A 25,682-nucleotide genomic window follows, 5' to 3' on the forward strand; every position below is an offset into this window, starting at 1 on the left:
GGGGATAAACGTCCTCAGCTGCTGCATCTGGCCCATGGCTGTAGTTTGAGGACCCCTGAATCTATAATCAAGGTGTCAAATTGAGTATTATATATTCATATTGTTTTTTAAATATTATAATTGCTTTTTATATTTTGTTTTACTGTTTGATAAAATTAATGGTTACAGTGTGAAAAAACACAAGAAAATAAGGCACACATACATTTTATTGCCTAATAGGTTATAATTATAACATGAATGAACAAATGAAGAAGGTAAAAAGATAGTGGGTTAAACAGTGATTCAAATATTTAATCATTGAAGACAGTGCTGTGTTTATAGTGGAAAATAATTGAGAAAATAATTCAGAAGTGGTTTATTTATTAAATACTATTTACTGTTATTTACTAAATGTGGGCAAGAGAACAGGAAGAAAGAGATAAAAACAGGGAGGGAACCTTAGCAGGCCCATAAAATTGAACTGAAAACTTGGAATTAACACTAAACAATTAAAGTGAAACATTGGAGAGCCCCGGAGAGAGAGACAAAGTCAAAATTGATAGAAGATGATGATTTTCAGCTTGGTAATTTAGGATAAATGAAAGGATCATATTATGAGGCAAACAAGGGAGTTGGTAAAGAATGAAAGATGTGAGGTAAGCAAAAAACAAAAAAAGAGGAAAGGTTTTCTTGTAACAATAAAAAGAAGTCAACATTGGAGAACCTCTAAAAAGAAAAGTTGTTTTAAAAAAAAAAAACTAATTGCTTCTTGAATTTGAGAGGAGAAAGGAGTCTAATGCCTTAATATTCCAGCTTTGGACAATTTTATTTTAACAGAGTAGTTTCTATTGCAAACAAATAAACAACAACAACAAACCAACCAAAAAAAATTTTAACAAAAGTTCTGTCTTTTCCCTCTTTCAATTGAGATATTGCTAAGGAAAAATATCACTTACAGTAAATAAATGTTAATTAAAAATTGTAAATATCTTTCCAGCCTCATAATTACATTATTATTACCATTTATAAAATTGTTATAAATCAGAGTGATAGAGTAAAAATGCTAGATGGTAGAAAATAATCACATACCAAAGATTTAGGGGAAAACAAATCTGTTTTAATTTCTTCCTTCTAACATCACTTAATTACCATCTGTGAGGTCTCAAATTTTTGCCTCTGAATTATGTTTTACAGATTGCAGCTGGGGCCACAGAGGTGTCAGTATTTGGGGCAGCATCTGAGTCTTTCAGTAAGAAGAACATTAATTGTTCTATCGAAGAAAGCATGGAGAGATTTGAAGCAGTTGTTAAGTCAGCAAGGCATATTAATGTTCCAGTGCGAGGGTATTTATTAAACTTTGCAAGTAACTATATTTTATGAACTGATGCACTTGAAATGTTTTTTCTCCTTAAATTTCCTGCTTTTTTAAAGCTGTCTTCTGTAGTCTATTTACCTTGGTTGTTATAGGGTAGGAAATAAAAAATGAGAGGGAATGTTCTTTTAAAAAATTATTATAAGTAATAATTGTAAAGAATATAGAAAATCAAGTCAGCAAGATCTATTAGAAATTCTTATTATTTTCAATTAGGGCCTCGAAGACCTCTTCCAATTATAAATCTATAATTTAATGACATTAATAATCATTTATAACTTATATGAATTTTAACAAGAAGTTTGTTTCCTTTGGCTTCTTTTAAGCTATTTATATTTCACATTACATTATGTTATATTACATTGTAGGATTAATATAATAATACTAATCATACTATATAAATTTTTTGTAATTTTTCAAATTCATATTTTTTTCTTTCTACAATTTTATAAATGAATCAGCCTCATTTTCTTTAAATTTTTGCTTGACATCTAAATAGTACAGTGGCGAGACTGCTAGTCCTGGACTCAGGAATACCTGAATTCACACCCAACTTTAAATTCTGAATAGATGTGTACTTCTGGGAAAATCATTTAACCTCTACCTATTTCATCTCATCTTTAAAATGAGAAAAATAAAAGCATTTAGGTTATGAGGACCAAATGAAATAATGTTTGTAAATGCTTTGTGAAACTTAAAGCACTATACAAATTCTAGCCATTATTGCTGGAAGCTGTCCACAGGTGATTATTTCAAAACTCATGAGGTACACAACTCAATTAACCATAACAGATTACTATTATTAACCTTTATTTGTTAAGCACCTTTTTTTGCCAACTAGAGTGCAAGACACTGATCATAGATAAAAATGAAGAAATATTTCCCAGGAAAAATATTTCCCTGGAGAAATATTTAATATATTAAATGAATAATTAACAGGAGGTATATCAGGAAAGATCTCATGAAAAAGATGTCATATGAGCTGAGTTTTTTGAGAGCTAGGGATCCTAAGAGGCAGATGGGAGAAGGAAATACATTCCAAGCACCAGGGATAGTATGAAGATGGGAGATGGAATATTGTTTGTAAGGAACAGCAAATGGCAAATTCAGATGGGCCATAAAGTAAATGAAGGGGATAATGGTTAAGCAGTGTGGAAAGGGATATTGGAGTCAGATTTTAAATGACATTATATGTTAAATAGAGGCACTTAAGTTTTATATTATAAACATTAGGTAAACACTGGTGCTTATTGATAAGGGTATGTTATGTCCAGATCTGTATTTTTATTTTTAATAGTATTTTATTTTTTCAAATACATGCAAAGATAGTTTTCAACATCCGCCTTTGCAAAATTTTTCTGTTCTAAATTTTTCTTCCTTTATCCCCCACCTTCCCTCTCCCCAAAACCACAAGCAATCCTATATAGGTTAAATATATGTAGTTCTTCTAAACATATTTCCATATTTGTCATGCTGTACAAGAAAAATTATATCAAAAGGGAAACAAACACAAGAAAGAAAAAAAAAAATAAGCAAACAAACAAACAACACAAAAGATGAAAACACTCTTTTTGGATGTAGATGACACTTTCTATTCCAAGTCTATTGGAATTGCCTTTAATCACCACATTATTGAAAAGTCAAGTTCATCATAGTTGAACATCGCATAATCTTGTTGTTACTGTATGAATGTTCTCTTGGTTCTGCTCCTTTTACTTAATATCAGTTCATATAAGTCTTTCCAGGCTTTTCTGAAATCAGCCTGCTCATCATTTCTTATGGAATAATAATACTCAATTACATTTGTATACTGTGACTTATTCAGCCATTCCCCAACTGATGGATATCCACTCAATTTCCATTTTCTTACCTCTACAAAAATGACTACTATAAGCATTTTTGCACATGTGGATTTTTTTTCCCTCTTACATGATCTCTTTGTGATACAGACTCAGTAGAGACAATCAGGCCAGTATTTTAACAATATCAATTTGGCAATTTAATAGAAATTAAATTGGAAGAGATGGGAACTGGATTGAAGTAAAGATCTTGATTAGGAGGCTATATACTTGATAAATTTTAAGTTGCCTACTTGGAATTAACCTATTGTAAATAATAAATCCAAAGCTGTCATTTCTCTAACATCCAATGAATTTATAAAGTAACTTTCTTTATTGCTAAAAGGCATATACTCATGTACATTGATACATTAAAGATAGATAATTTTTCATTCATCACTGCATATTGTACCCCTCTTGACATTAGGATATATGTAACCCTAGTTTCAAAGTTCATTATTGTGGCTTTTTCTCCTTATTGATGGAGATGAATACCCTGTCCTGCATGAGGGGCAGGGAAGAATTGTCAAAAGTGGGAAAACTTCTGAATTCCCAGTCTTTTCAGCAAACTGAAGTGGAGATAACCCTTCCCATCTTGTCTCTTGAACTGAAGCCAGAAACATCCAAATCAATTGTAGAGCGAGTTCTAAGCAATTTGAAGAGAATTCAGAGAGAGATGACTGAATCTCTCTGATTCTTGCCAACTCCACCCATCTTTATGGTCTTTGGAACTGGGGCTTACATATGTTTTATATGAGTTTATCTAAAATATCATCTGCCATCTAATTATCTGGTGTTGAGTCTTTCTGTGTATAGGTAAACTTGGCTTCCAATGACTGATGTACAGCCTAAAACATTGTACAAAGTCCTTCAAGCTGATACATAAAACTCAGCCAAAGTCATGGTAAGTGAGTCTTCAGTGATAAAAAAATGAAGCATTACTATCCTTCAGGAGCTTATTCTAGAGAAAAAAAAAAATATGTCTGAGAGAAAATCTGTGAAGAGGGCTAATCATTTAAAGAACATTTAACACTTTGTGTTATTGTTTGATTTTTCTCCCAACATTTTTTCATATTGTTGTGTCTAGTAATTCTCTACAGTGAGAGTTTTCATGAAAGGTCAAGTTTTTTATTTGTTTTTTGTTTTATATTTGTGTGTCTGTCTTTTCCCCCAATAAATGTAACTGTTTTTTAAAGAATTAATAGAAAATAAATGTGTCTTTTCCTATACAAAAAAGTACAACTATAAAATCTGTGATTTTTTTTGCTCTCATAAAAAAGAAAGACTTTAAAGGACAAGTACAATCTTCATTTGAATCAGAAAAGACAAATAAATATTATAATAAATTAATTTATATTTGTAGGTTAGAATTTTCATCTCCAAACAAGAGAATATATAAGATTTTAACATTTCCTCTTCAACTTGAACTATGGGTGGGATCTCTTCCATGCCAGTGGTGAATGGGCATTGCTGACAAGCATGTCTCCCTATTTTATCCTTTCTTTGATATTAAAGATAAGAGGGTAGTTGAACTAAAGTGTTTCTGTTATTAAAGCTTTCAGGGAATCTTGTGTAATTACCATGTATGCATGAAAACATCTTGGAGAACAACTTTTTTGATAATTATTTTACTCTATCTACTATTTTTTAAATAACCAACAAAAATACATTTGAATATTGTTTCCTCTCTTACATTTTCCTGGTTGTATCAAGTATGAGCCCATTTCAAAGACTTCTAAAAAACAACTTTAAATAGTTAAAATAATTTACCCTAACCATCCACACAGAAATAGAGAAGTAAATAAAGAATGAAACCTAGAAAGTTTTTCCAACAGCAATGAGTCTTAGATAAGCAGTGCAAGTGGAGAATCAACTAGTTGGGCTAAAAATTTACAAAATGAATTGTCAACTGAATTGAATATGGAAAAATTGAAAAGCTCCTTTAAATATTCCAAACATCTCCTTTTACAAAGATCTATTTTGAAGTATCAATATTCTATTGTTGTTGTTATGTGATTTATATCATAGAATATTAGTGTCTCAAAATAAAGGGAAAAAAATGAGTGTCACATTGTCAGGAATGGAATGTTATATGGCAGGTATGAACACGTTATAATATAAAGAACAGACAGTCTCTGAAGGATTAGATCTAAATATTTTGCTAGAGTGAGAAATAACTGGTATTTTGCAGATTTGGAGCTGGAAGGAACTATGGAGGACTTTGAACTCAACCTTTTTGTTTTACAGATAAGGAAACTGAGGTCCCAAGAGTTAAAATAACTTACTCTTACCTGAAGAACTAATAATTTTTAGGAGGATTTGAACTCAGTTCTCTCTGATTCCAAGGCCAGGACCTTAATTACTATACCACATGAACAACCACTAATGTTCTTGAGATATCAAGAGATGCCACATGATGTATACTTCCTATAGCAAATTTATGATTAGACATAGATAAGAGTCTCACAGAATGGCAAGCAGGTGTTGGATGGAATATTCATATCAATACACAAAATCCATTTGAATATTTTAGGCAAGTTTAATCACACAGACTATATAAAAATGAAGAGTACAGTTAACAATTTGAAGAGTCTTTATCAATATAAATCATTGAAGTTTTCTTTATAAGAATGATATATGCCCTTTGTCTGCTTTTTTATTTTATTATTAACTAATAAAAATGGATCCAGCTTTCCTGAATCTAAGGATATCATCAGGGAACAAAAATAAAAACATGTTATAATAAAGGTATTGGAACTGGACCAGTAGTTTTATTGATATAAGCAAATTCATGTGAAGCTCCTTCTACCAGGATAGATTGGTATCTTCCCATATTCTTAGAATTTTATAGACTCTTAAGGTCAAGGCTACTAAGACATTGTGACATGTTGGTATATGTTAGAAGAAATATTATCATCCCTAAAATTTGTGTAGTATTTTAGTCTTATACAAAGTAGTTTAAAGTTTGCAAAGTGTTTTGCAAATATTATTTCATTTTATTCTTCACAACAACCTTGTAGAGTATTGTTGTTCTTCAATTGTTCAGTGGTACCTGATTCTTCATGATCCCACAGACTATACTGTCCATGGAGTTTTCATGGTCTAGATACTAGAGTATTTTGCCATTTCCTTCTCCAGTGGATTAACACAAACAGAAATTAAGTGATTTGCCCAAGTTCCCACAGCTAGTAAATGTGTGAATGCAGATTCACGCTCAGGTCTTTTTAACTACAGGCCCAGAACTCTATTCACTGAGCTACCTGGCTGCCTATCTTGTGGGGTAGTGCTATTATCATCATCCACATCTTTTTACACAAATGAGAAAACTGAGCCAAACATAAATTAAATGGCTTCCTCAAAGGCACAGATTTGAACTAAAAATTTTCTTACTTTAGATCAGATATTATATTTGCTGTACTATCCAGCTTCCTGAACCATTTTCATTTTTGTTGTAAGGTCAGTTCTCTAACGTTCAAAAATTAAAGAGGCACATTATACATTGCCTTGTCTTATACATTACTATACAATATTATCAACATGCTGAAAAGTGTTTAGGAGAATGCATGGCATACAAATCGCAAGAAAAATTTCTTAGTGTATTTCATTCATATGTATATTTTCCAATACCAAAGTGATTTCAATTTAGAACACTACTGCTGGTTTTTAGGTTATCCTATTTATCTTTAAAACAAATACTTACATATTTAGCTTAAACATTTATGTGTTCAGTTGAGAATAACTTGCCCTCAAATTTTACAGATCTTAAATTTGACTATATTTTTACTGGCAAACTAGAATTTATGTACTCAGTGTAAGTCATTGACTGTTGGTGACTCTTATAAATAAGAAAAAATGTATATACTTAACTAATATAGCCTTCAGTATGTATGTCTTACTACTGCAACAGCTGCATCAACATATACTTGATCATCATCCAGAAAATTTGTCGTCAGCTGTCAGATTTAAAATCTGTAAGACACTATTGTTTTATAAATGTTTACAAAAACAGTTTAAATGTTTATAAAAATAGAAAACTTACATATGGTTTAAGTAGTAGTTTTTATTAGAATCATAAAGGCCATTGTTTTATATACACTCACACAGATGTATATATAAATATACATATACATACACTTTTTTGTGAATGCACAGAACTTTACATAACATCTGGGACACATTCAACAAGGACACTGTGCCAAATCAATATTATAAAATGTGTGGTCAGCTAACCACAGGTACACATACTTTCAACAACATGCTTTCACAATACTGTGAGACAGTATTGAAATATCTACATTTAGGGCTTCATTCTTTCATGTGTAATTCAGGTGACATTTACAAAATTCTCTGCTGTTTTTCTAGTGGCTGCCTGAATTACAAAGGACAGACAGGAGCAGAAAAAATGAAAAGCATATGATAAATGTAATTATTTGCTAGCATTTTATCAGTTGAAATTCATTGAAAGAAAATTTCATTAAAATGCACATTGCATAAAATGCTTTTAAGTCACTTTTCTCAGTGCAGATATAACCATATTATAATCAATCTATATTTGTTCTTTTTATTGCTAACAAAATTCAAAAATGTAAAACTCTTTTCCTTTGGTAGTTTTATATACTCACCATACTAATACCTAGCATTTATATAGCACTTTAAGGTTTACTAAATATTTTATATATGTTAATTTAATCCTTACAACAACACTCTGAGGTACTGTTACTATCCCCATTTTACAAATAGGAAAAGTGAGGTACAGAGGTGCTAAGTGACTTAACCATAATCACATAGCTAGATAATATCTGACACAAGATTCTAGCTAAGGTCTTCCTGAGCTAGGCTCAATTCCCTGCACCTCCTAGCTCCCTCAGTGTATTAGCTAGTGCATCTTAGGTAGGATTTCACTGCCCATTGACTGACCTACTGAAGCATATGCATTCATAAAATTTTTGTTTAGTTTTTATCAGTATAAACATGTAAAACTTCCCTTCTATAATGTTAAAGGATATTTCAACCACAAACTATGGGATAATATCCACTGAATTTTCAAATAAATATTTAGGGAATGAGAATAAGAATAAAATTCTAAGTTGTAAAACCATGACAAGGTTTGATCTCTCAAAGCAGAAACACTAATTCATATTGGTACAATCTCTGAGAGCTGTCAGCAGCACAAATTCAGTGAGTCGCCACATAGCCAGTATTTGTCAAAAAATGACACCTCACCCTAGTTTTTCCTGTCAGTAAGCCAGTTCTTTATCTAAAGAACTTTCTCTAAACCACTATATAAATGACATAATTTCAGAAAATATTAGGTGACCTTATCATTTAGCTGCATAGAGAAAATTATAGCAGGAGGAAAAATATTCTTTCATTAGAATTTATAACTTTTATGATAAGAAATATAGAAATCACAGAATCATTAAAAAACAATCAAACAAAAAAAACCAGTGACCTGATAAATTCATTTTGTTCTTCCCCCACCTGTTTTCTGGTTAGTTTATTCTTAAATTACCCAACACAAATGAGAATCCAAAAGAAGTTTTAAGGATATTCAAGGGAAAATCCACAACTTGCTTTGGTTACCCATTTCCATGTTTAATAACCCTTATGGTCAGGAAACTTCTTTTTAGGTTGACCTGAAATAGTATCATACTTAAATTGTGAATATAACTCATTCATTGAAGTTCATGGTCTCTATTTTCAAAAATGCTGTCACCATAAATGTTATAAAATTAATAATGGGTTGACCCCACTATTAAAAAAATTTCAACTTCTTCATGATTTTGTGGACAAAGAATTGATTTTGGAATTAGAGGGCCTAGCTCTGCTACTTATTTCCTGTGTGACCATAAGCAAATCACTTAAAATTTCTGGGTTTACAATTTCCCCAAATTTCAAAATAGGGGACTGGACAAGGTAATTTCATATCCTCTTTAGATATAAATCTATGAACTTTTGATTTTAAACTTCTAAAATGTCAGTATTGGTTCAGATCATAACTACTGAGCTGCTTTGATTACTCAGATAATATTTTATTGATCATGTTCCTTCCCTTTGGTAGCCATCTAATAATGAATATAATTATACTTTGGATCTAAAGCTTCAGGGCAACAGAGTTAGATGAGACAATACTCTTTTCTTTCACATTCTTCCTTTAGGGTGTAATATGTAATGAGAGCTTCTCATGAAAAAGGCAAATGAACAATGTAATACATGCATGATAATGAGAACTTTTGATGACTGAATTTCTTATCTTACAATGAAACACTTGAGTGAATATAGTGCCATATTCTTGGGAGTGAATGACATTTTCCTTACACTCCTTAACTTTAGCAGTTAAACAGAAATGCAAATTCTAGAAAGTATCCTGTAGCAAAATGTGTCTCAAAAGTGAGACATCTGGCAAAGAGATTTTCTTCCCATGTGTATGGTTGGTTTGAGCCTGGATATTTCTTTTTAGCCCAATATATTAGTCTGGCACTGATGGGTGCCAGAAAAAAAATACATAGCTAGCAAGAGTTAATAGGAATTTGCTGTATTTGTGTAGTCATGGCTTAATAGCTATCACTGAAAGCTTTTGAGGAAAGAATGAAATGAGCAATAGGATTTTTTTAGCTTGAATATTTGTTTTTCCACTCTTATGCCTTGCTATATCCGGGCAAGAAGTGGATTGATAATTTCCATGAGCAAGTCAATGGACTTAATGCTTCCTCTTAGAAGTTCTACATTGTGTCTGGGAATGTTCATAACAATATCTTATCTATCTCTCCATCTGTCTATCTATTCAAGTATAAGACTTCCAAGCCAAGCTTTAATCCTAGGCATAGTTATATATAACAGAAATTAAGATGTATTTATATATATATATCCTCATATATATACATATACATAAGATGTACATATCTTAAATACACACAAATATATTTGAATATCTTTATGCTTTAATTATAAATTTAACAAACAACAAATAAAATGAGCATTATCATAGACAAATGAGAAGAGAAAAGAGAAGATAGTAAAGAAACCCTGAATCTCTTTCATGTACAGCTTGCTTTTCCTTTAATCATATAACAAATTCCAATATAACTATCAAAGCTGTCTTGCTTATCATTGTTTCCTTTTGTCCTTCATTCTGTTCTTTTCTACACATTAAAACAAAACAAAACTGTTTGAAAGGTAATTATATTATCCATATAACTGAAAATAGGAAAATTATCCTTATAAGAGAAAAATAACAGTCCACAAAAATGCAAAAAATTCTTATTTTTGGAGTTTTAATTTCCCTCTAATTTGGAATGCCAAGGAGAAAATTGTTGAAGAAAACATTCAATAACAATGATTAGATTATATCTAAAGAGGATTCATCCCAAAAGACCTTAATATAATTAATTCAAGGTATGTGAATAGCTTTGCTGAGTAAGATTAAGATATAATATCATATTTTTTCAGTGATGAGGAATAAATACATACTTAGGAAATATTTGGCCTGCTAGCTGCATTTGGGGTAAAAAATAATATAGTCAAAGCACACATTCCCCTCAGTAACAGGAGACATCTCTTTAATGTAATTTACAACAGCTTCTTCAGCTTCCTTGTTATTTGTTTTATTTTTTGTAACTTTTTTTTTCTTGCTATGCATAATATTTTTCCAGCACTATTATTGTTTTTTTTTCTTCTTTGCTCTGAGTATTAGCAACAGGCTTCTAGACATCGCATTGTTCTGTCCATTTGTGGATACTCTCTTGTTTTGTTTGCAATAGATCCATCTGTGAAATAATCACATAATTTTGTGTGGGGTCATTATATGCCTTGAAGGAATTTCCATTCATCCTTTTCCCAGTAGTATCCTTGTTCCCCCTTACAGGGAATGGGCATGTTGCCACTAGTAACCTTGTCATTCTTGATGCCCAAGATCTTACTTTTGTCCTGGGGTATGAGAAAACAGCAGCCATATCTTCTTTACTGCTATTGCTTTTCATATCTACTCCTTGTCCTGGAGCAGAGTGATGAAGGTAGCCCCAAAACTCTCTTTCTCTCTCTCTGACTTTGGGAATGAGCCATGAGGTAGAGCACTTGAGAAGTTCCTTCAAGGAGACTTTCTCCTTGAATCCTGCCACTGTAAAGACCCTGCCCAAGGACAAACAGCTTCATTCTGTAATCTAGGTGGGGCTAGCTGAGTCCAGAGTTGGAGATTCTAACCTCATTGAATTGGAGATTTTCTATTCAATTACAGCTCAAGCTGAAACTCAGCTCGTAGATAAAAAGAGCCAACTTGTACTCACTCCTTCCAGAGGAGCTAATATACCATGCCAAGGAAACTCTCTCTCTTCCTGGCATAGTAGCTTCTGCTTGTTGGAATATTATTCTCTTTCAGCGTTACCCTCTCTTTATTGCCCTCACCGATTTCCCTAATGAGACTTTATATCTCTCTGTCAGGATTTCTCTATTAGAAACTTTACTCCCATGTTGGGACCTTACCATTAAGGAATTCAGCCTTTCTATTCATGCATAGCAAAGGCTGACTTCCCAATGCCAATAATAAACTTCTTTTTATCAGTCTAGCTTTTTGGGTTCATAAATTCATTTATGAAGGATCTCTGTGCTTCCAAAAGGGGGTTCTCCAAAACTCCCTACCTTGTGCTAATCTTAAAGTGGTTTAGGAGAGCCAAACCTCTTCATTTGGTTCTCTGAACCCCAATGTGCCACTAATCTCATCATCTAACTCCTTGACCACCAGAGTAGTTCAGCATGTTCATCAGTGATAGAATATAAATCACACTTTATTTCATAGTTAGGATGACCCTAATCTCATCATTTGATTTCCTGAATTTAATCTCATCAAGAGGACAGAGTACCAGCTGTGCAAACCTGTATTTTAGCCAGGATGCATTAGGCCAAGTAGGAGGGCTGAGCAGAGACAAGGGGATATAATTAGGAATAGACATCACTGTGTTAATGGTAGTAGAAATGGGAATGGAGGTTGAAGACTTCTGTGCATTAAAAAAAAAAAGAAATTTCCTTCATTGCATCTCATTGACTCATTCCCACTGCAGTGAGGAAGAACAAAGTCCTTTAATAATATGCATAACAAAGCAAAATATATTCCCAGTTTGAACCTTTATTGAAATGAATGTATTTGTACCTTAAGTCACAGAAATAAATATCACCTTGGCTTTAAAATTTATGCCATACAGATTTATAGGGCAAAAATATAGATAAAAAGATGTGATATTGAGAAAAAAATATGTGGAAAAAGATATTAAATAGCATGAAAATAGATCTAGAATGGTTAGGTTTTTTAGCATTATTTCTTCTATGATCTGGGCCCTAAGAAATAGATAAGGACTTAATTATTTAAAGCAAATGTACAGTTCTTAGTTACAGATACATGCAATAGGAATAAACTAAATGTATTATTAAGTCCCACTTTTTATGAATTGTATGCAAGCCATTATTGAAAAAGAATATTAGCTACAAACCAAATGGCTTTTTAAAATCTGTTACTGTGATTGACTTGAATGTGTATCTATAATCAGTGACCTGGAGAGATAATCTTATTGATGCATACTATTGCCTAGTGCTTATGTATATTCAGTAAAAAAAAAAAAAAAAAAAAAAAAAAAAAAAAAAAAAAAAAAAAAAAAAAAAAAAAAATTGCTGTTCTTTGTCTCATTAGGTAATCCCTCCCTCCTTCCAGATCTTCTACTCTATAACTGGGACCAGTGTGTGACTGGCCGAAAAGAGTAAATCGTTTTTAGATTGAGTAAGAATGAGGTTACATTAACTTTTCTTTGAAGTTATGAGCCAAGACAATGCAATTAGTAAAAAGTCACTTAGCTTTGTCTTTCCATCATAGACACTTAATAAATGTTAGTTGATTTGACAAGATATAATAAGAAAATACATACAGCATATGTGTGTATAATTTTACACATCATTTTATATAATCATTTATTTCTATCAAAAAACAAGTAAGGAACAACTGGGTGGTACGGGAGATAAAACACCTGGTGTGGAGTTAGGAGGAACAAAGTTCAGATGTGGTAGCTATGTGATACTGTTTAATTAACTTAATTTTACCTCTGTTCCTTCATCTGTAAAATGATCTGGGAAAGGAAATAGCAGGCTACATCAGTGTCTTTGCCAAAAAGAATCCAAATTGGGTCATGGAGAGCTGGACACAATTCAAATGACTGAACAATAAAAGACCCAAGTGATGTGGGCTTAGGAGTTATTACTCCCACTCCCTGTTTCACAAAGAAGGAATGGATGACCAATGAGAATGATCTGTCCATGCACATACAGGTAGAAATTGCCTGAAGCACAATTTGAACTCAGGTCATTTTGACTTTACATTCAACACTTTAGGCACTACCATCATGCAGTGCATGTGACAGAGCTAGAACTTTTGAGCTTTTGACTTCATGATCACTGATTAAAAGCCATAATTTCTTAAGTATTCCTGTGCCTAGAGTAGTTCAGCATGTTCATCAGTGATAGAATATAAATCACACTTTATTTCATAGCATCATAGCACTCCAAAGCTAGATATGGGTTTTAGGGGCCACCTAGATCAATACCTCTGTTTGAATGAAATGAAGCCACCTAGGCTTGAAAATAAATTTAAAGAGGTGACTAACTTACTAGTTAATGATGGAATTATAGGAATACTGTTTTAGAGGTGGAAAGAACTGAAGAAGACATATAACCCTAATTTTGTATAGGAGAAAAAGAAGTCCAAGAAAAATAAAGTGACTTTAACACAGCCATATAGCTAGTAGGTTACAGAGGTGTGATTTGAACCAAAGTTCTCTGATTTCAAAACCACTGAATCACAATGAGTCAGAAGTGGAATATGTAAGTGATATAGTGCTAGTTTTGATTATTGTTGTTATTCTTTTGGAGAATCCTTTAACAGAAGGAAAAAAAAAAACCCACTTACCACTTCAAGAATTATTTCTAAATCAGCTGCTTGTAATCTAGGTGTGCATTTATTGAATAAATAATTGAAGTTGCATAGACAGAACTAGGAGGAAGGATGATGAGGTTTAATATGATGTTCAATTTCAGCAGCTCCAGCCAGACCTAATCATATGAATTTCTGATGTTGAAAAATGGAGTATGAAACAAATAAAAGCTGTCAACATAGATTCTTGCTGTTTTCTACATTTAATCACATAATGAAAAATTCAAAAGAACTCAGAAACCACCAAAGGCAGCAAATTGTTGATCTCCTTATCATCAATTTGTTACAAGGATTTATTAAGTTGATACTATATGTCAAGGACTATGCTAAATGTTAGCGCTATAAATAAAGGCAGACACATGCAAAAAAAGGTTATTCCATCACGGACATTGCATGATAATGATGGAAAAAATATAGTACATGAAGATTAGAAGGAAGGTAATTTTTAAATGTTCACAGTGTACAATACTAGACATAGAATCAAAAAGATCTGAGTTCAAATAAAGACCCAGGCACTTTCTATCTGTGAGATCCTGACAAATCTTTAAGCTTCTATTTTGCCTCTGTATCCTCATCTGTAAAATCAAGATAATATCCCAGAATTGTTGAGAGAATCAAATGTGAAGACACTTGTGCAGGGATTGGCCCAATGGCATATAGTAAATACTTAATATTTATTCCTACCTTTCTTATTTACATCCTTATCTTCCCCATAAGATGTACTTATACTTTAGGAGGGTGAAAGACCCTCTAGAAGACTACTAGATGGTATTGTGGTTTACAGGAGGTTAGTGTTTCTTTTTCAGCAGGGAGCAGAATGTATAGGAGACCTGATGTGAAAGTAAAAACAAAATATTTGGAAACATTGGATATGTTGTGTGGGTGACAGTAAGGAGTTGAAGATGATACTAATTGTGAAATTGGGAGAATGAGTAAAGGAAGATACAATAAGGAAGTTAGGAAGAGAAAAGATGTTTTGGCAAAATGATAATTAGTTCTGTTTTAGACTTATTGATTTTGAGATGCTTGAAGGCAGATGGAGATGTGAGTTCAAACTCCAAAGAAAAAGTGGAGTTAAATAGAGATGCAAACCACTTGCTTAGAAATGGTAACTGAACTTGGGAATTTATCAGATTACTTAGGAAGAAAGTCTAGAGAAAATAGTAGAACAAGGCTTACAGACAATTTATACAGACATTCACAGTTAGAAAGCATGGCAAAAAAGAAGATCTAAGAAGTAAAAATATGAAAAAGCAGTTACACATATAGGAAGAGAAGGAAGAGAGAGTAATATTATGAAAACCTAGAGAGGAAGGATTATTTAGGATTAGAGGATTGTGGACAGTGTTATATGCTTCAGAGAGGTCAAGAAAGATGAGTATTGAGATATGACAGGCAAAGATAAAATTGGTTTGGGAAACAATCATTTGCAAAAAAACAAAAACAAAAACAGGAAATTAGTGTAAAACTATATGTACTATTCCATCTTAAAATAACAATAAATATAGAAATAAAGAAATTTAATGAAGAACTATCCTTTAATATTTAGAATTTAAATTGGATGAAGGACAATAAGCAGAAGAAAAATAGAATCAATCATTTGACTTTTCTTTAGTAACCTATGTTTTTCCATCAGGGATTCCAAGCATGGATTCTTACAGATCAGTCTCTAAGTTAAGAAGTAGAAAATCTTAACAAAGACAAAGGTGATTTTAAAAAATTAATCAGTTTATTTTTAAAACACATTGCTTTATTAACTGTGTTGGGGAGAAAAATCAGAGCAAAAGGGAAAAACCATGGGAGAGAAAAACCAAAAAAGAATTGAACATAGCATGTGTTGATTTGCATTCAATCTCCATTATTCTTTTTCTGGAAGCAGATGATATTTTTTATCCAAAATCTTTTGGGATTGTTTTGATTCATAAAATCATTGAGAAGAATCGAATCTTTCATGATTGATCATTGCACATGCTTGCTGTTACTGTGTGCAGTGTATTCCTGTTTCTGTTTGTTTTGCAGAGTATCAGTTCATGTAAATCTTTACAGGAATTTCTAAAATTAGCTTGTTTATCATTTGTTATAGAACAATAATATTTCATTATCTTCATATACCATAAGTTATTTGGCCATTCTGCTATTGATGGGCATCTACTAATTTTCCAGTTCTTTATTACCATGAAAAGAGCTGCTACAAACATTTTGTAAATGTGGGTCCTTTTCCTTCCATTATGATTTCCTTGGAATACAGACCCAATAGTAACCGCTGGATAGGAGGGCATGTATAGTTTTTTTTTTTTTCATTCTTTGGGCATAGTTTCATATTGCTCTCTAGAATGGTTGGGTCATTTCATAATTCCACTAACAATTGCATTAGTATCCCAGTTTTCCCACATCTTTTCCAACATTTATCATTATCTTTTCCTGTCATCTAAATCAATCTGAAAAGTATGAGGTGGTATCTCAAAGTTGTTTTAATTTTCATTTCTCTAATCAAAAGTGATTCTACAGTATTGTTTCATATGACTGTGGATAGTTTTTAATTTTGTCATCTGAAAATTTCTCCTTTCTCCAAAGATCTGAGGTGAACTATCTCTTCCTCTCCTAATTAGCTTGTGGTATCACCCTTTATACTCAAATCCATGTACCTATTCTGACCTTATTTTGGTAACAAAATATGAAATATAAGTCTTATGCCAAGTTTCTGAATAGTATTTTTTAATTTTTCTCAACAATTTTTGTCAATATTGAGTTCTTATTCCAGAGTTTGGAATTTGCGAGTTTATCAAATACTAGATTGCTATAGGCCTTGATTGTCATGTATCCAATCTATTCCACTGATCTACCACTCTATTTTTTAGCCAGTACCAAATGGTTTTGATGACTGCTACTTTATATTATACATTTCAGTTTGGTAGTGCTAAGCCACCATCCTTTGTATTTTTTCATTAGTTCCCTTAATATTCTTGACCATTTGTTCTTCCAGATGAATTTTGTTATTTCATTATTTTAGTTCTATAAAATTTTTTGGCAGTTGGAGTGGTATGGACTGGACAAGTAGGCCAATTTAGGCACAGTTGTCATTTTTATTGTATTAGTTCAGCCTACCCATGAGCAATTAATATTTTTCCAGTTGTTTAGATGTGACTTTGTGTGAGAAGTGCTTTATAATTGTGTTCTCATAATTCTTAGATTTGTCTTGGCAGATATGCCCCCAAATATTTTATTTTATTTTATTGTTATTTTAAATGGAATTTTTCATTCTATCTATTACTGATGGGCTTTGTCAGTAATAGATAGAAATGCTGATGATTGGTGTGGGTTTATTTTATATTCTGCAACTTTGTTATAGCTTTTATATGTTTCAAATAGGTTTTCAGTAAGTATATCATCATATCTGCAAAGGCTTATAGTTTTATTTCCTCATTGTCTATTCTAATTCCTTTAATTTCTTTTTCTTTTCTTATTGCTAACACCATCATTTCTAGTACAATGTAGTGATAATGGCCATCCTTGTTTCATCCTTTATCTAACTGGGAATGTGTCCAGCTTCTCTCCATTACATGTACTGTTTGCTGTGGGCTTTAGACAAATACTACTTATTATTTTAAGGAAAGCTCCCTTTATTCCTATGCTCTTTAGTGTTTTTTGTTTTGTTTTGTTTTGTTGCTGAGGCAATTGGGGTTAAATGACTTGCTCAGGGTCACAGAGCTAGGAAGTGTTAAGTGTCTAAAACCAGATTTGAATTCAGGTCCTCCTGAATTCAGAACTGGTGCTCTATTTACTGTACTACCTAGCTGTCCCTCTTTAGTGTTTTCAATAGGAATGGATGCTGTATTTTGTCAAAAGCTTTTTCCGCTCCTGTTAAGATTATCATATGATTTCTGTTGGTTTTGTTATTGATATGTCAATTATGGGAATAGTTTTCCTGATATTGAACCATCCCTGCCTTTCTGGTATAAATCCTACTTGGTCATAGTGTATTATCCTGCTGATAAGTTGCTGTAATCTCTTTGCTAATATTTTATTTAAAATATTTGCATCAGTATTCATTCAGGAGATTGATTACTCTGTAATTTTCTTTCTTTCTTTTGGCTCTCCTGGTTTAGATATTAGTACCACATTTATGTCATAGAAGAAATTTGGCAGGACTTCTTGTTATACTTATTTTTCTAAATAGTTTACATAATACTGGAATTATTGGTTCTTTAAATGTTTGGTAGAATTCACATGTGTATGCATCTGGCCCTGGAGACGTTTTTCTTAGGGACTTTAATACTTGTTCAATTTCTTTTTCTAAAATGGGACTATTTAAGTAATTTATTTCCTCTTCTGGTACCCTGGGCAATTTATATTTTTGTAAATATTTTTCCATTTCTATTAGATTATCAGACTTGCTGCCATACAGTTGGGCAAAATAGCTCCTAATTATTCCTTTAATTTGTTTTTCATTGGTGGTAAGTTTACCTTTTTTTCATCTGTCATGCTGATGATATTTTTCTTTCCTTTTTCTAATCAAATTAATCAAAGTTTTATCTATTATGTTAGGTTTTTCATAAAAATCAACTCAGTTTTATCAATTTATTCAATAGTTTGTGTCAATCTTTCTTTTGAGTTTCAGAATTTCTAATTTGATATTTAATTGGAGGTTTTTAATTTGTTCTTTTTCTAGCTTTTTTAGTTTTATGCCCAATGCATTGATCTCCTTTTTTTCCCTGTTTTATTCATGTAGCTGTTTAGAGATATAAAATTTCCCCTAAGAACTGCTTTGACTGAATCCCATAGGTTGTGGTACATTGTCTCATTATTGTCATTCTTTTAGGTGACATTATGGATTGTTTCTGTGGTTTGCTATTTGACACACTCATTTTTTAGAATTAGATTATTTAATTTACAATTGATTTTTCGTCTATCTTTCCATGCCTCTTTATTGAATATAATTCTTATTGTGTTGTGATCTGCAAAAGAAGCATTTACTATTCCTGCCTTTCTGCATTTGATTTTGAGGTTTTTAATGCCCTAATACATGGTCAATTTTTGTGTAAATGCCGTATATTGCCAAAAAAAAAAAAAAAAAAAAGGTTTATTCCTTTCTGTTTCCATTCAGTTTTCTCCAAAGGTCTATCAAATCTAGGGGATGTAAGATCGTATTTACCTCCCTAGTTTCTTCCTTGTTTATTTTGTGGTTAGATTTGTCTTATTCTCAGAGAAGGTTGAAGTCTCCCACTAGTATAGTTTTGCTTTTTCTTCCTATAATTGGCTTAAAATCTTCTCTAAGAGTTTGGCTGCTCTCCCACTTGGTGCTCACATACTTAATATAGTTAATACTTCATTGTTTATGATACCCTATATAAAGATGTATTTTCCCTCATCTCTTTTTATAAGATCTATTTTTACTTTTGCTTTACCTGAGATTAGAACTGCTATGCCTGCTTTATTTTACTTCAGTTGAAGCATAAATTCTGTGCCAGCCTTTTACCTTTACTCTGTGTGTGTCCCTCTGTGTCAAATGTGTTTCTTGTAAACAACATATTGTAGGATTCTGTTTTTTAATCCACTCTGCTATTCACTTTCGTTTTATGGGAGAATTCATCCCATTCACATTCACAGTTATCATTACCAGCTCTGTATTTCTCTCCATCCTATTTTTCCCCTATATATACTTTTGTTCTCTCTTTCCATCCTGTCCTCATTTTCCATCAACTCTTCCTCTCTTGTCTTACTTTTTTTCCTAGTGTTTCTTTCCTCCCTTCTATCCTGTCCCTCCTTTTTCTTTTCCTCTTTCTCCTCCTATTTCTTTATAGAGTTAGATAAATTTCTATGCCCAACTGAAAAATTAAGTTACTCCCTTTTAGAACTAAAACAGATAAGATCAAGCTTCTTCCTCCTTTTTTCCCTCCATTATAGTAGGTCTTTTGTACCTCTTCATATGATCTAATTTGTTCCTACTATACCTTTGCTTTCCTCAGCACAGTACTTTTTATCTCCTAATGCCTTTTTCTTTGGTATTCTCGTATTTGAGTCCATTTACAACTATATCCTCTATCTATATGATGCCCTCCTCTGTCCCAGTAACAGATATAGTTCTCAAGAGTTACAGATATCATTTTCTCATCTAGGGATGTAAATGGCTATTTTTCCAATGAGGTACCTTTAAATAATACACACACACACACATACACACAATACACACACACACACACACACACACACATATATATATATATATATTCCCCCCATTTACCTTTCTATGCATTTCTTGTGTCCTGTGTTTGTAGATTAAATTTTCTGCTTATTTCTGTTTTTTTTTAATAGAAATGGTTGAAAGTCTCTTACTTCATTGAAGATCCATCACTTCCCTTTAAAGATGATCCTGAGCCTTATTGGATAGTTAATTCTTGGTTGGTAAACCAAGCTCTTTTGCCTTCCAGAATATGGTGGCCAGATTCTCTGATAGCTTTATTGTAGAAGCTGCCAAATCCTGGGTTATCTTGACTCTTGCAGTACTTGTAGTACTTTTCCATCGAGATTGTTGTTCTGAATCTTTGCAACAATGTTGCTTGGGGTTTTCCTTGTGGGATCTCTTTCTTAAGGTTTTCTATAGTTTCTTTCAGTGAATATTTCCCCCTCTGTTTCTAGAAGAAGGCTTTCCATGCACTTTTTTTATTATAATCTCCAGATAGGCCAATAATTTTTAAATGGTCTCTTCAGGCTTGATTTTCCAGGTTGGCTGTTTTTCCAATGAGGTATTTCATATTTTCTTCTATTTTTTTCCATTCATTTTTGTTTTTTGACTAATTCTTGCTATCTCACAGAAATATTGATTTCCATTTGCACCATTCTAGTTTTTAATGTGATTTTCTTCAGTTTTTATATCTTCTTTTTCCCCCATTTGGTTAATTCTACTTTTGAAGATGTTGTTTTCTTCAGGGGATTTTTTTTGCATTTGGCCAACTGTATTTTTTAAGGAGTTTTTTCTTATGTCAGTTTTTTCCCTTCCTTTATTTATTTATTTTCTTATTTTCCCTTCTACCTCTGTTATTTCTCTTTTAAAGCCTTTTATGAGCACTTCCAAGAAGCATCTTTGGGCATGAGACCACTTCATATCACACTTTGAGATTTCCTCTGTGGACATTTTGTCCTCATCCAAGTTGGTGTTTTGGTCTGCCCTGAAACCATAGTAACTTTCTATGATCAAAATTATTTTTTGTTTCTTTCTCATTTTTTCCCTTTTCTTTTGATATTTCCTCTTGTTTTACTGTTGTGAGTCTTTGAGCATAGCGTCCATTTGTGTTTGCAGGGAGTAGTTTTGCCTGATTTGTTCAGTAAACAGGCTGGTTTCCCAGAGTTTGCCTTCTGACCTAGGACTGGAAAGCTGCACTCCCTGATCTGCTCCTCTCCTGAACCAGGACTGAGGATCTTAGCTGCTGATTTGCTGTGATTAAGACCCTCTCACTGACTTTCCCAGAGTTTATCTGAGCTGGGCTGAACACCCTTTTTACGCTTGGGAGACTGGCCTTTCTTGAAGTTCTTCTGTTCCCTCTTGAGCTGGAGAGGGGTTTCATTCCATCAGACTCTGTTCAGAGACTTGGTTTCATGTGGTTTCTGAGAGAAGCTGGGAGAGCTCAAGCAGCTTCCTGGCTTTACTCTGCCATCTTGGCTCCACTCTTGGTAGTCTTGACAAAAGTGGTTTTTGATCTGATTTTTCTTGTGCAGCACGATAAATATGGAAATATGTTTAGAAAAATTGCACATGTTTAACCTGCATTGGATTACTTGCTATCTAGGGAACGGGGAAGGGAGGGAGGAAAGAAGAAAAATATGGAACACAAGTTTTTGCAGGGCTGGATATTGAAAATTCTTTGCTTGCATTTTGAAAAATAAAAGCTATTATTAAAAAAAAAGAAAGATTTCTTTAAAGATATAGAAACAGAAAAAAAAAGACAAAGGTGAAAGAACAGGAACAACACAAAAAAACAGACATCTCTCCCCCAGACCCATATATGCAGTGGAAAAAATAAAAGTGCAAAGTACCTGAAACTACTTGAAAATGTAAAATATAAATTCTCAAATTATCCTGAAAAAAGAGAAGAAAGGAATATTTGAAAAAAAAAAAAAAAACAGAACCATTGCTACAAAAAAAAAAAAGAATCAAAAAATAAAGAGCATTGAAAGCTAATCATGGTCTATTTCAAACCACTGCTGACTATATAAAATGTGAGGGGCACTCTAAATTCAAAAAATTGCATTGAATTGCTACAAAATCCTTATAATTTTATGTTGTAAAGGTTTACCATCCAGAAGATATATGATCAAAGGGTATAGGTCAGTTATGTGGGGAGATTATGGAACAATGGGTGGACAGTGCAAAATGCTTGTTGATATCCAAATAATGCTAAAAGCTCTAGAAGACTTCTAGTATGCTAGCTAGACTCCCTCACTCCTGACTCCTCCTGGAAGATTTCTGAAAAATCAAGGACAAAAATTATGTACCATGAATGAATACACTTGGATAAACAATCATTTTGCACTATTGAGGGTATTGTACCCCCTTAATGTTGGGATCTGTTCATTTCTAAAATGTATATTTCAAGGATTCTGGTTTGCAAGGGTGAGTTTAGAATCTATATGAATTTTAGAGTAATTATTTGCAGTGAGACCTTAAGAGCCAAGGTAAGGTTGGATTGTATCCATATCCTTCCAACTGTATTTTTTATTTTAACCAGAGTTATTTTGACTAGAGTTCAATCAAAAAAAAATAGTTTCCTCCTTTCCTTTTCCTATCTTCTGAGATATTTTTGGAATATCCTGCCTTTAATAGGAGAAAGGAAAGCTGGTAATTGAATGTAATCCCAAAGAGTTGAGATGGTTGATATTAATTTAACTGAAAGCACTATCATTTTCTTTTGCAAATTATTACATTTTGTGACAGCATGATTTTATCTAATAATTTATACTTATGACTCCTATCAATAAACAAAAACAAAAATCCATTTACAAATTATGTGCACAGGGATACTCACAGGGATTTTGAAGACAAAAAAAAGGTAGAAAAATAAGCCTCAGACATTTAGGAAATTCCTTAATTTCCCTTTATAGCTATCATAATGTTTAAAGAAAGGGTCTCAAGTCCTGAGAGTCAAGTATGTATCCATTATAGCCCATATTTACATAGTTCTTTGTATGCATTATCTCCTATGATCCCTGTTGATATTGACAAAAAAATAAAACAAATAATAACTAGTTTACATTTACATCAGAAAAGTTTAGTGATTTCCCCAGTTTCCCACACTTAGAAATGGTAAGTTTCATGAATAAAATTAAGGTCCTTTTGATGTGGTTGATGTAGCACCAGATGATATGCTATAGGAAAAGCACCAAATATTGAGGTTCTACAAAAAGTTTGTTTATTTAGAAGAGGTTACAGACAAAATGAAGAGATACAATAGATGCAAGGATTGGTAAATATGGAATAAAGTGTGAAAGCACATAGCAAAGAAAGGGATTTTAACTATTAATTATGGAAAGGACAAGTTTCCTAGTGGAACTACCAATTAGCCAGGAAAATAGGAAATACCCCCATGACATTGGCACAGGTCCTTAGCTGGCATTTGATATAACTTGAATTGCTGACTGGTTGACCTCTACAGATTGTGGGATCATGAAGCTAAACTGATCTCCATCAGAGCCTTCTCCTTACCTGCCCCAAGGAACAATTACATCAATGCTCCCAGTTGTACCCAGCCACTCAGGACCTCATCATTTTGACTTGAAGACTTCAGGTTCAGAGCTCTTTCCACAGTAACACACTGCCCCTGGTAACATGCTGAAGAATAGGTCTGCACTAACATTGACTGATCAGCACATATTTTTCTCTAAGAAATTGACTAGAAATTTTTTGGGGGCAGATTATTGTCAATTAGTTACTTGTGGCTTCATTTTTAATGTATCTCTAGCAGCTCGGCTTAGAGGAAAATAGAAATTATCTAAGTGAAAATTTTAAAATTTATGACCACAATTGGTTGGTTTTATACAATTTAATGAAAACCAAATCCCTTCAACTGTTTTACCTTACCCTGCACCTGCACCTTATGTTTTGGGAGAACTTTTATCTAAAGCCCAACCAGCTTTAGAATGATCAAGGAAAACATTTATTACTCATGGCCTGTGATCTGGAATAAACAATCAAACTCTGTTATAAGTTAACAGTTGTTATTAAAATTCTTTAAACCAAATAAAGAAATTATGATAATTTTAAATTATTTAAACCATTTATTTGACTATGTCATTATGGATCCAAATAAAACAGAAAGACAATTTAAATGCCATATTTAGTTGAAACTATTGAGTTAAATGTTGTTAACTTGGTAATGGTGAAAGCACCATCAATTTGGCAATTGTGCATTGATTTTAATTGAATCATAGTTTGAGATCATTTCTCAAGTGGGTACAATTATTTTTAATTTCAGTTTATCACAAGCATCTATATTTTTATGTGCATCATATCATATTATAACATTCTGATTGAGTCCAATCATTCTAAAACTGGCAATTTACCTCTAACAAGGTCTATTTTAAAATAGTCTTCTTTTCATTATGTTCAATTTTCTATTTAACATACCACACACATGACCTCACATAACAAAATACAGAATTTCTGTTTCATTGGGCTTATAGATGTATATACTGCAATGTTTATGTGATATGTGCATTTATGTTTTGTGCATATACATGCAGATATTTATATAGGCTATACCTATAATTTACAACGGCTGATCTATATAGTAGATTTCTTATATGTGGAACTAAAGAGCAGAACTAGAACAAAAATAAGAGAGATTTTAAGTTACAATAACACAAAAGAACACTCAGAATAACCAGGTAACATTCATCAAAAGCAACTAGATATAATGTTCTTACTTATCTTGCATATCAAATCTATGGTAATTATTTTTTGGATATCACTTCTGATGCAAAGATAATTCTCCTTGGCAGAGAAATCAAGCAAATTAAAAACTGAGTATCTTTGTCTTCTCTTTGTTTATGGTTGCCATTCACATCCTTTGCAAGTTAAGGTTAATCACCTTCATCTCCTTGATATTCTCCTCTCCCTGGTATTCTCCTCTCTTTTGTGCTTCATAACTTTCTCCTTTGGTCCTTTTACTTATCTGACTGCTACTTCTCAAGCTTCTTTGCTTGATCTTCATTTAGCTTGAATGAAGTGAGTAAGCATTCTTAATGTATAACCAGTTATTCAACATAATATTCTAAGTATGGTCTGAACAGGATGGAACACAGCAAAAATATTTTTCTCATTTACTAAAAACTTCTCCTTTATTAATATAATAGAAGATTGGATTTCAAGTCATCCTGCTAACTTAACTGTATATTGAATCTGTAGACAACTTTTAAAATGTCTTTCAAATTAATTATTATTAAACCACATCTCCCCATCTATATTTTGACTCCCAAATATGGGACTTTCTATCTATCTATCTCTAATTTCATCTTGTTACCATCGACAATTAAC

At 32.5% G+C, this 25,682-nt stretch overlaps 1 protein-coding gene across 1 annotated transcript in view; it reads left to right on the plus strand.

Moving 5' to 3' along the window:
* Positions 1-25,682, plus strand: part of HMGCLL1 (3-hydroxymethyl-3-methylglutaryl-CoA lyase like 1) — a 213,952-nt gene that overhangs the window by 114,420 nt on the left and 73,850 nt on the right. Inside the window, exon 5 of the mRNA XM_023503044.2 lies at positions 1,174-1,322. Within this exon, the coding sequence (XP_023358812.1) occupies positions 1,174-1,322 (149 nt within the window). The remainder of the gene's footprint in view (positions 1-1,173; positions 1,323-25,682) is intronic.

This window comes from Sarcophilus harrisii, chromosome 4 (assembly GCF_902635505.1).
Source record: "Sarcophilus harrisii chromosome 4, mSarHar1.11, whole genome shotgun sequence".
NCBI classification, from domain to species: Eukaryota; Metazoa; Chordata; class Mammalia; order Dasyuromorphia; family Dasyuridae; genus Sarcophilus; species Sarcophilus harrisii.